Below are 10,773 nucleotides of genomic sequence, written 5' to 3'. Positions count from 1 at the left end.
GAATCTGTCCGATATCTTGTTGCTTTTTGCTGCTCTTTTCTTTTCTCTCTGCACTTTCCACTCAGCCCAGACGGTTGCCCCAACTGTTGCCTAGGGCTTGTTCAAGGGGGATTTGTTGGGTTTTCCCTATACATCTCTCACAGTGCCTTGAGAGGACTTTGTTGTGAACTGGCGTTATATGAATAGAGTTGCATTGAATTTGAAAAAACAACATTGAGGGACATGCAGCCTTCAATTTACAACAATAACTATAGTCTTTCCTTAAAAGTAAAACAAAATAAAGAAACGTCTTGTAATCTTCGCTGCTCATTGTGTCTATAAAGTTCAAATAAAGTTTTTTTTTTTTTTAAGTTACTTAGCAATGCTGTTGATGACGTTACTGTGGCAACCGGTTAGCAACAAGCTGCCAGCCTTTCACGAGGACCAGTTCGCTACTTTCTGTCGGTGAAAATGTCTCGGGCTTACGCAGAAAGCGTGATTAAAAAGATTATCCGCGAAATAGTATATAAGTGTGCTATGAGAGAGAATGTTGTCTCGGACACCCTTGCGGCTTTTATGGTCAGTACCTAATGTTAACCAGCTGTCTTCTTTTAACGATCTTATATAATCGACGCTAGTTATCGGAGGTTAACTAGCTACTTTACGATGTTACAGCTTCTGTCTACTCTGGCCACAAGTTTCAGAACAGTTAATACGCAGGTCAACATATAAGATGACTGCACAAAATCATATGAAATAGTATGACACTGGCAATGATAATAATAATAATAATAAACTTTTCTCTCAATCAACACAACCTGTGGTCAAATCAATACATTCTTCAATCAGCAGTTATACACGGGACAACTAAATACATGTACGATTCTCTCAATATTTCATGGTGATTTTACTAAAATTAACAAACCCTGCTGCACCAATTATTTTAGAGATGAACCGCTCAGTTTTCTTTGTCCATTTATGTGCGCAGCTCTTTCTGCATCCGTAAACGGTCTTTGACCAATTCAAACATGCGGTACCACAAAGGCTTTGGACTGTATGTCTCTTTCAATTAGAAAATAATACACTTTTACCCCAAATCAGAAACTATTTTCTACTGAATTTTACTGCATCGCATTTCAAAAAAAGATAAATAAACCATATGAAACATATTAGTGGACATTTCCACAAATCATAATAGTTAACATTTAGTGTGTTCATTCCTGCCCATTAGGCTCCAGGTTTTCATCGACATCACACTGAATGTGTTGTCTTGACTTTGATCCAGACATTCACAGAGGACCATCTTTTATAGATAGATAAACTCTGATTGCTGATTGAAAACTTTTGTGCAGTGGGTTTCTCACAGGCACATTGCAGATTCAAAATTTTGCAAATCATTTTTAAATAATCAGCTTTAAACTTGTTTTCCTTTTGTTTGAGACCTTTATCTACAATAATATTGGGTCATTAGATAAAATAATAACTGTTTTAAAAGAACCAAAAAAAAAAAAACAATGAAAAATATTACCATATTTGCAAGAGAAGAATTCTGCAGTGCCAAGAAGGTGATGATGATGATCGTGTGGATCCCAGTTTTATTAAGCAGTTTACAAACAAGTTCATACACATACTAACTATATAGCTGCTTTTAAAACTTCCCACATGTGTAAAGACCAGTTGAACTATAATGTGTTGCACATTAAGCTACAAAACAGTCATTTTGGCTCTTTTCCCCTTGATGACTCTTAAACATCTTGAAAACCTCTCATTTTGTTTTTACTTCAGGTGAGGGCTGTTGTGTTGGACCCAAGAAATGGGTTTAACGTTGATCGGACACTGACCAAACAAGATGTCCACAAACTTGAGGAGGTAAGTTACCGTATTAAAGATTAACACCACCCATCCCTTCCATGTCATTCTGCTTTGTAAAAAAATGTAATTAGATCTCTCTAAACTGGATTACATTTTGGCAGAAAAATTCCAATGTTGTAATTTCTGTATTTATTTTGTCTATAAGTGGTTATATTTGAAATGGTTTAGTTTAGCCAGTATGTAATTTTTTTCAGTGGAGGCTGTAAACTCAGTTCAGGTTGATAACATTCCAAACTGCTGAAAATGAGTATATGATCTTAGTGTAGCTAATGAAAGCTACAGCCTTCTTTTTAAATCTTCATCTCCAAAATGTCTTACAGCTCTGTGTGGATAAACTTATGGAAAACGGCAGCCCATCACTTGACACAATCAAAATGCAAGTTTATTTTGATATGAATTACACTTCTCGATGTAAGTAATAAAAACTACATATCTTCTTTTTTTCTGCCTAATACCTACACTGCATGCATTCTTATGACACTTATTAAATTATTTGACTGTTTACATGAATGTATTTCCCAATACATTCATTTATCATACACAGGCGTTCCTCAGTAAGGGCCTGCCATGTGTCTGTGTAACACGGATTTGATGATTGATTATTCTGCCTTTTTAAAATAACAAAGTGTGTATAATGTCACAACATAGTGAAAATACTTGACTACTACCAAAAAATCTGTTTTTAAAATCCCGACCAAGCAAGTACTTTGTGTGTTTGTTCAGGTGAGCTTCTGGAGGAAATCCACCAGATGGTAGAGTCCAGGCTGAGCACAGTGAGCAGAGAAATCACTGACAGCAGGGTGAAGACATGCGAGGAACTAGACTCTTTGTACCGTAAAATCATCACTTACATCCTGCTACGCTCCAGCATGGGCTCACCTACAGACATCACCACTGTGCAAGAGGCTACAGGTTTCCCACTAACTTGTTCTTTGACCGTAACAAACTGTAAAATTAATGCTGCAGAATTCCACGTGCTTGGATAAAAATGGCAATGCCACCCAACAACTCACAAATGATGTTCTGCTGCCGCAAACAATATGAGCTGTGTCTGATTTGTTCTAGTGAACTATACAGTTCAACTCGTCCGTTAGCTTCAAATCTCAGGCTGCTTCACAGTTGGTAAATGAGGTGTCCATTGTTAAAATGTAGAGTTGCTTTTAACCAAAGATTATTTCTCTTCTAGTTTTTACTCATTAGTGTGACCAGGAGTGTTTGAAGGGTATCAGTTCAAAGATACTAACTTACCAGAAGGAGATGCAAAAAAGTCTAGAAAAGACCAATAAACAGGCGCAAACATCCTAAATAAGACACAACTTTACTGGAAATGGACACAAAATGACTAAATTTGAACTCAAAATGACCAACTACATCCACAAAATGACTGAAATAACGCAAATGGACTAAAAACAACACAGAAAAATGCTAAAATATATGACTTTACTAAAGATTGACAGACTCTGGTAAAAGGACAAAAGTACTTGAAGTATATGATATTGGATTATAATTATCCGTGCATGTGTTCATCACTTAGACCTCACAATAACTCTTTGGCTTAAAGAGGGAATCAGCCGCCGCATACTTTTGATCAGTACACATTGCTATAAAGATGTAGTAAATGATTATTGGTGATGAGTGAAGTTTATCCTGACTCTTCATTACTTTCTATTCCAGCTGCTCTGCAGAGCGTCTTCCCTAAGACTGAACTTGGGGTCTTCATGGTGCTCATAAAGAAGGATAAGGAGCAGCAACTCAGAGACCTCACCATGCTTGTCACAGGGATCCGACTATTCAACAAAGCGAGTGAAAAGGGACAAGAGGAGATTGACCTCCATGAACTCAGTACCACAAACTACAGCCCATGATCACAACTAGGTTACCCTCTTCACTAATGATTACCATTTGATAATTGCGATTGTTCTTTGACATTCTCTCTGCAGTGCCCAAATTTTTTGACGAAGCTCTTCCAGTCATCACTGAAAGCATAGAAAGTGAGCTGAGGGTATCTCAGAGTTTAGCGTGGAAATACACAGCTGTTCTAGAGAAGCTAACAGAGCCTGACAGTCAGCGTGGAGAAAGCGATGTGCCCATTGTCCTGCTCAAACAGGCTCTCTGCAACGTCAGGCAGCATGAGGTTTTTCTCAAAATGTTACAGGTGAGGTTCCAGTAGCTGGTAATTCTATTCGGTTTTACTGTGGAATTATCCTGAGCTGTCCTATGTTTTTGGTATAATGAACGCCCAGTTTTGCAGACAGGTGAATTCGGACTCAAATGTAAGCCACAATAATTTTGGGCTCTCGCTTTTCCACCAGGCTGATGCATGTTTATGTGTCAAGAATGTTGAAATCCTGAAGACAGAGCTGTCATCACAGTTAAAGCAGCTGAAAGAAACAGTGCAGTCCAGGAGAGCCGTACCCACTGGAAAGGTTTTTGTAAGTGTCTTGATCACTGCTATTATGTGGCCACTCTTATTAAGATCTGTTGTATCATATATAAAAAGAAGAGTTCACAATTTTGGCAAACACAATTAGAGTTTGCTTTCATTTACTTACCCTGGGAAAATATTAATTCATTTTTGTTTTCAGCCACTGTTCAAGGCCACATCAAAGGTATGGTCTGGACTTCAGGATGAGGCTGAGCTGCTGAACATCCTCAATAACATCAGGCTCAATCTACAGCCCCACCTCATCTCTCAGGCTAAGATTTTCTCTGAAGCGTACTTGGACGTCCTGCTGGGGGCATCAGTGGTGAAGTCAGATGAACAGAGAATGACTGAATCTTCAGGTAGGGCTGATGCCAAGAGCAGATACACGTTTCCCACCTCTGAAGTAATTAAATCCATATTTTTCTTCTCAGAAGAAAATAGACTCAATAACCACATTCTCTGAACTAGATGCTGAGATTAAACAGGGTGTCTACAGATCCTTAAAAAGTCTTATCTTGTCTTAAAAAGTCAGTGGAAATGCTTACAAAGCAAACCAATCCTCATTTTACATTACTCTTAATTTTGAATTGACATCAGTGTGTTTACTTGTTATATTTTAACATTGTTGTGTATTTCCATCACATCTTTGGCCTTAAATTTCAATAAAAATAGTATGAAAATGTATGAAATTTGAAATGAAATAAGTTTAGACCTGTGGACACTGTTCATTCCAGCTATTTTTCTTCTTTACAGATGAGCGTATCGTTCTAGCTGATATGACGACACAGGAGTGGCTCCTGCCTGAAACAACGGCTGCTTTTCATGATCTGCCACTACAGTATAATGGAGTCTGCGGCTACACTCTAGTGAACAGAGACGGGCTTCTACTTCCAGGTACTGATGCGACAATAAGATATCAGGGAAGGCGTTTCGATGTTCCTTGTTTGTGATATTCAGGCACATGGATCATGACCTCAGCATGCTTAAAAAAAAGTTGCTTGAAGTGTGTACGAACTGTGCTCTGCCAACGAATGGCAAAACCCCAGAGTTCTCAGTGGTCAGTGGTGGTGGAATGAGTTACCAAACACTTTACGCTCAGCAGCCTCACTCCCAGTGTTCATAACAAACTGTCCAAGACATAACTGTTCTGCAACTTCCTATACCCTCAAACATTTTAAACACTTTTGTCTCATGGAACACAAACATTTCTTCTCAAAGCACTTTGCTTTAATGCCTTTTCCTTGAATTAGATATTTTGCTTGACTCACTTGTGTTAATCACTTTGGATAAAAGCCTCTGCCGAATTACTAAATGTAATACAGTGTAAAGGCAAACATGTTAATGAATGACATCTTAAACAAAGAATTTATAACTCCTCCAGTGTCTGCTGGCTATGTCCTGTTGTTTTCCAACGATTGGTGCTTATCAGATACTTCCAACTGGGGAAAAGACCAGTTTCCAGGAGACACTAATCAAATTTCTGAACAACCGCACTGTTTCAGTGTGAAGCAGCATAACAGAAAGTAGAAGTTTATAGCCACCCGTGTCCATGAGCTCAGTTCTGTGAGTGCAGGCCAGCTGTACAGGAGGTCTGTGTGTGTGAGTGTGTGTGTGATTGTGAGTGCAAATGGGTGTAGGAGAAGCAGAGTAAAGTGCTTCGAGCACTACGGTATAAAAGTGCTGTATAAGTGCCGACCTTTGGTTTGCCCCTACACTCCAGGACAAGGCCAGCACTGCTGTTGGCATTGCACTGTCTGTCAGTGTTGCCCTCACAGGAGAACAAGATTCTAAAAGACATCAACTCCTTCCCTTTTCACTCCGATGGGACTAATTCTCCATTTTAATGAAGTGTGACTGAAAGCTGCAAAAAACAAAGAGCCTGTTGCATGAAACCAGACCCTCTCTACCACACATCTGTCCGTTTTTACTGGTCTTAATGTTTCAAACGTGTTTTGCAGGTAATCCACACATTGGAGTTCTGAAACATAAAGAGAAGCTTTATGTTTTTAGCTCTAAAAAAGCTGCCTTGGAATTTGCCTCCAGTCCAGACACCTACATTTCAAAGGTGGCAGAAAAAGTCAAGATCTCTCCTGAGCTCATTCAGCTCCTCAAACTTCACCAACAGTTTTCCAGCGACAGTCCATACGCTGAGGTGAGCAGCCTACTCCACATCCTTCCAGGTTCATGTGCTTCAAGCCACTGCTTTACCACACAGAATGCACAATTTAGATGACTGGTACTTAACATATATCACTGCTATCTTGTTCAGGACTCATTTCATTAGAGACATCTGTCTTGTGGTATTGCAGATGCAGCCAGGAGAGACTTTACTGGTAAAGCCGATCATAAAGTGTGAAAGCGGCACACAGACTGACATCCACCCAGTGGAAACCAACATTGACAAATCTTATGAGTGGAATGAGTGGGAGCTGCGAAGAAAAGCTCTAAAACTGGTGAGCAGAATAAACTAACCGAGACTTTTTTCATATGTCCTGAGTCACTATGTAGTTTTGAGAAGCTTTGTTTCCGTATCACGTACATGCAAAGCTCAATTTCCTGGTAGACTGTTTTTGAGACATAATCACAACATATGTAGATTTATTACTGGCATGATTTGTTTCGGATCTGCTGCACCACTTTAGATTGTGCAGCTTTCTTATCCAGAAATATGGCTGGTTTTATTAGACAACCAAAAGAATGACAATCCAGACTCAATCAATCAATCCACGCCTCTCTGCAGTGTCCTTACAACCGTCACCCCCCCCACAACTCCCACATACCTATAGAGACTGTGTCTGTTCCCCGACCAACTAAATTACATAAACTAAAAACAACAGGAGGTTTTGTTTTGATAACCTAATAAAAGTTAAGACTACTCCTCTTACAGAACAAAACCCCAAAACTATTAAATGTGGATTATTAAATATCAGATCTCTCTCTTCTAAATCTCTGTTAGTAAATGACTTAATAAACGATCATCAATTCGATTTATTTTGTCTCACTGAAACTTGGTTGCAGCAGGAAGAATATGTCAGTTTAAATGAGTCAAACCCCCCCAAGTCATATTAATTATCATGTTCCTAGAAGCACAGGCCGAGGTGGAGGAGTAGCAGCAATCTTCTATTGTAGCTTATCAATAAACCCCAGACCTAAACATAGTTATAACTCATTTTTCACACCCAAACTGGAAAACTCAAAAACCACTATTATTTGTTATCGTGTACCGTCCTCCAGTCCCTTATTCAGAGTTTTTGATTGAATTTTCTGATTTTCTATCTAATTTAGTGCTTAGTACAGATAAAGTCATTATATTGGGTGACTTTAACATTCATGTAGATGCTGACAGTAACTGGCTCAACCATGCATTTAATTCATTATTAGATTCAATTGGTTTTTCCCAAAATGTAAATAAACCCACTCACTGTTTTAGTCACACGTTAGACCTTGTTCTTACGTATGGAATTGATAATTTAACAATATTTCCGCACAACTCTCTTCTGTCTGACCATTTTTTTATAACATTTGAATTTACAATAACGGACTATACAGCAGTTAGGGAAAAATTCCACTATAGCAGATGCTTAAGTGAAAAAGCTATTAACCAATTTAAAGAAATGATTCTTTCATCATTTGCTTCGCCATATGTTAATACAATGGAAAGTAGCCACCTTAATGTCAGTCCTGCAGAAGTTGGTTATCTTGTTGAACATTTTTCAGCCTCCTTACGTACAATACTCGATAGTGTTGCCCCTCTGAAAAAGAAGGCAGTAAATCAGCAGAGGCGATCTCCATGGTATAGTTCACAAACACGCAACTTAAAACAGGCAACATGAAAGTTAGAAAGGAAGTGGCGTTTCAGAAATTTAGAAAAATCTCATTTATCCAGGAAAACTGTTTAAAAATGTACAAAATAACTCTCTGTGATGCCAGAACAGCATATTATTCATCATGAATAGAATGAAACAAAAACAACCCCCAGTTTCTGTTCAGCACTGTAGCCAGACTGACTAAGAGCCATAGTTATGTTGAGCCTAGTTTTCCCTTAACTCTGAGCAGCAATGACTTCATGACTTTCTTTATGAATAAAATTGTAGCTATTAGAGAAAGAATTCACCGGATCCTCCCCCCAAATATTACAGATAGATCTTCATGTACAACAGTGCTAGAATCATCGATAAGGCCTCAATCCCTGTTAGACTGCTTTTTACCCATAGATCTCTCTGAGCTAACTTCAATTATTACCTCATCTAAACCAACAACCTGTCTGCTAGACCCTATTCCAACTAAGCTGCTCAAGGAAGCTTTACCCTTAATAGATACATTCATATTAGATATCATCAATCTATCTTTAGAAACAGACTATGTACCACAGGCCTATAAGGTAGCTGTAATTAAACCACTACTTAAAAATCTCTTACTTTAGATGGCATAAGTCTGGCCTCCAGTATTACTGCAAGGAACCTTGGAGTTACTTTTGACCAGGATTTGTCCTTTAACTCACATATAAAACAAATCTCTAGAACATCCTTCTTCCACCTACAGAACCTTGCCAAAATTAGGAGCATCCTGTCTCAAAGTGATGCCGAAAAACTGTTCCATGCATTTGTTACCTCTAGGTTGGACTACTGTAATTCCCTACTTTCAGGATGCCCCAGTAACTCCCTAAAGAGCCTGCAATTAATCCAAAATGCTGCAGCAAGAGTGCTGACTGGAACTAGCAAGAGAGATCATATTTCACCTTCACTAGCTTCTCTCCATTGGCTTCCCATTAAATTTAGAATAGAATTTAAAACCCTGCTTCTTACATATAAAGCTCTGAATGGTCAGGCTCCATCATATATAGAAGACCTCATAGCACCATATCATCCCAGTAGACCACTTCGCTCTCAGAATGCAGGCCTACTTCTGGTTCCCAGAATTTCCAAAAGTAGAATGGGAGGTAGAGCCTTTAGCTATCAAGCTCCTCTCCTCTGGAACCAGCTCCCAGTTCAGATTCGGGAAGCAGACCCCACTTTTAAGTCTAGGCTTAAAACCTTCTTTAATAAATCTAATACTTAGTTATGGTTATGTTATGCCCCCCTGCTCCTCTCCCTCTCTCCTCTCCTCTCACACCACAATTGTCACCACTGTATGAAATTAACTCTGTGTGTTTTCCCCCGTAGTTGTCTTTCTCCTTCTCTGTCTCCCTCTCTCTGTCCCTCTCTTTAGGTGTCCCCGGGCTTTGAAGCTGTGTGTCTTCCAGCGTGCAGCTACTGGTCCTACCAACCTGCCTGATGTTTTGTTGTTGCTTTTGTAGCTCTCTTTCTTTTCTCTCTTCACTTTCCACTCACCCCAACCTGTCAAAGCAGGGTTTTCTCTATACATCTTTATAGTCTTGACTTTATTCTGTAAAGTGCCCTGAGATGACTTTGTTGTGAATTGGCGCTATATAAATAAAGTTGAATTGAATTGATGGGAAGATCTTTGGTTTATTTAATGATAAATAAATGTTTTGTGTTTTAAAATTCCAGGCTGATCTTATGACCAAAGTGACATGCTCAGCGCAGACTGATCTTAGCCACATGAGAAGGGAGAATGTCACTCAGACCTGGCTGCCCAAGGATGCTGCCTGTCAAAGCAAGAGAGACGGCGAGAGCAATGTGCCGAAGCCCCAGGTGTACCTGGCAGGTCTGAGGGGACAAAGAGATGGACACTTGGTCAAAACAAAACTAACCAGATCTGTGGATGAACAATCTATTAAAAGTTAATGTAATGCTTTTGATTTTATTTGTTTTGCTGTTGTGTTTCTTAATAAAGGACAGTAAAGGACTGTAAAGTGTTTCTCGCATACATTATTATAGACAGTATGTAGACAGCTATTACATTCAGAGATTTTTCAAATTAGCCATTGGAAATGAGTAAAGTTTATGTTTCTGCTATAAATTCCAAAGCCCAGTCAGGAATCCTGTAAGATTTTCACTTTTAGGAGTTCTTAAGTCATTCTAAGATTCCTGGAAATTCCTGTAGCCTTCAAAAATTATTGTTAGACTATAAGTCTGGATGTGACTATTTGTTTGTTCATTAGAGACGTGTTTAAACAAATGTTTACAAATACACTGTCTCCTGCAAGAACAATCCACAGGAAGAGATTTGTTCCCATGTGGCACATACTTTACTATAAGTTTGCAGGAAGCTGGTTTGGAAGGAAATCATTAGATGCATCCCAAGTTTCCTGTAAGCACCATCGTTTCCCTCAGTTGTGTCTCTAAAGCTGGAAAATTTATTTTTAGAAAACTGCATTCTGTATTTTTACTGTGCTCCATTTCAAACAAAGTGTAAATATTCACTGTTCATAGGCTGCATGCAGATGATCACTTAAATACTTGCAACACGTTTTTAAATGCTGATTATGTGCACCTGTATTTATTAGTATTCTGTTTTATAGTTCAAGGTTTTGAAGATGAATTATTTATTAAATGTTTTAGATGAATGTTAATTATATCACACCCAACTGAATT

At 38.7% G+C, this 10,773-nt stretch overlaps 1 protein-coding gene across 1 annotated transcript; it reads left to right on the top strand.

The window, feature by feature from the left end:
* The first annotated feature begins 401 nt into the window (after positions 1-401).
* cfap206 (cilia and flagella associated protein 206) lies at positions 402-10,711 on the top strand. Its single transcript, XM_067481461.1, has 12 exons — positions 402-558; positions 1,765-1,848; positions 2,172-2,262; positions 2,575-2,763; positions 3,526-3,693; positions 3,792-4,006; positions 4,164-4,283; positions 4,437-4,635; positions 5,030-5,170; positions 6,235-6,428; positions 6,586-6,729; positions 9,787-10,711. The coding sequence occupies exons 1-12, from the start codon at positions 451-453 to the stop codon at positions 10,021-10,023; spliced, it is 1,890 nt and encodes a 629-aa protein (XP_067337562.1). The 5' UTR covers positions 402-450; the 3' UTR covers positions 10,024-10,711.
* Positions 10,712-10,773: the final 62 nt, after the last annotated feature.

This window comes from Channa argus, chromosome 17, assembly GCF_033026475.1.
Source record: "Channa argus isolate prfri chromosome 17, Channa argus male v1.0, whole genome shotgun sequence".
NCBI classification, from domain to species: Eukaryota; Metazoa; Chordata; class Actinopteri; order Anabantiformes; family Channidae; genus Channa; species Channa argus.
The sequence above is the reverse complement of the archived record's forward strand: the minus strand, read 5'-3'. Positions and strand labels throughout refer to the sequence as shown.

Coding starts and splice junctions, on each gene's coding strand:
- cfap206 (XM_067481461.1), top strand. CDS start 451: ATGTCTCGGGCTTACGCAGAAAGCGTGATTAAAAAGATTATCCGCGAA. Junction 2,263..2,574: donor TATGAATTACACTTCTCGAT/GTAAGTAATAAA, acceptor GTGTTTGTTCAG/GTGAGCTTCTGGAGGAAATC. Junction 4,284..4,436: donor TACCCACTGGAAAGGTTTTT/GTAAGTGTCTTG, acceptor TTTTGTTTTCAG/CCACTGTTCAAGGCCACATC.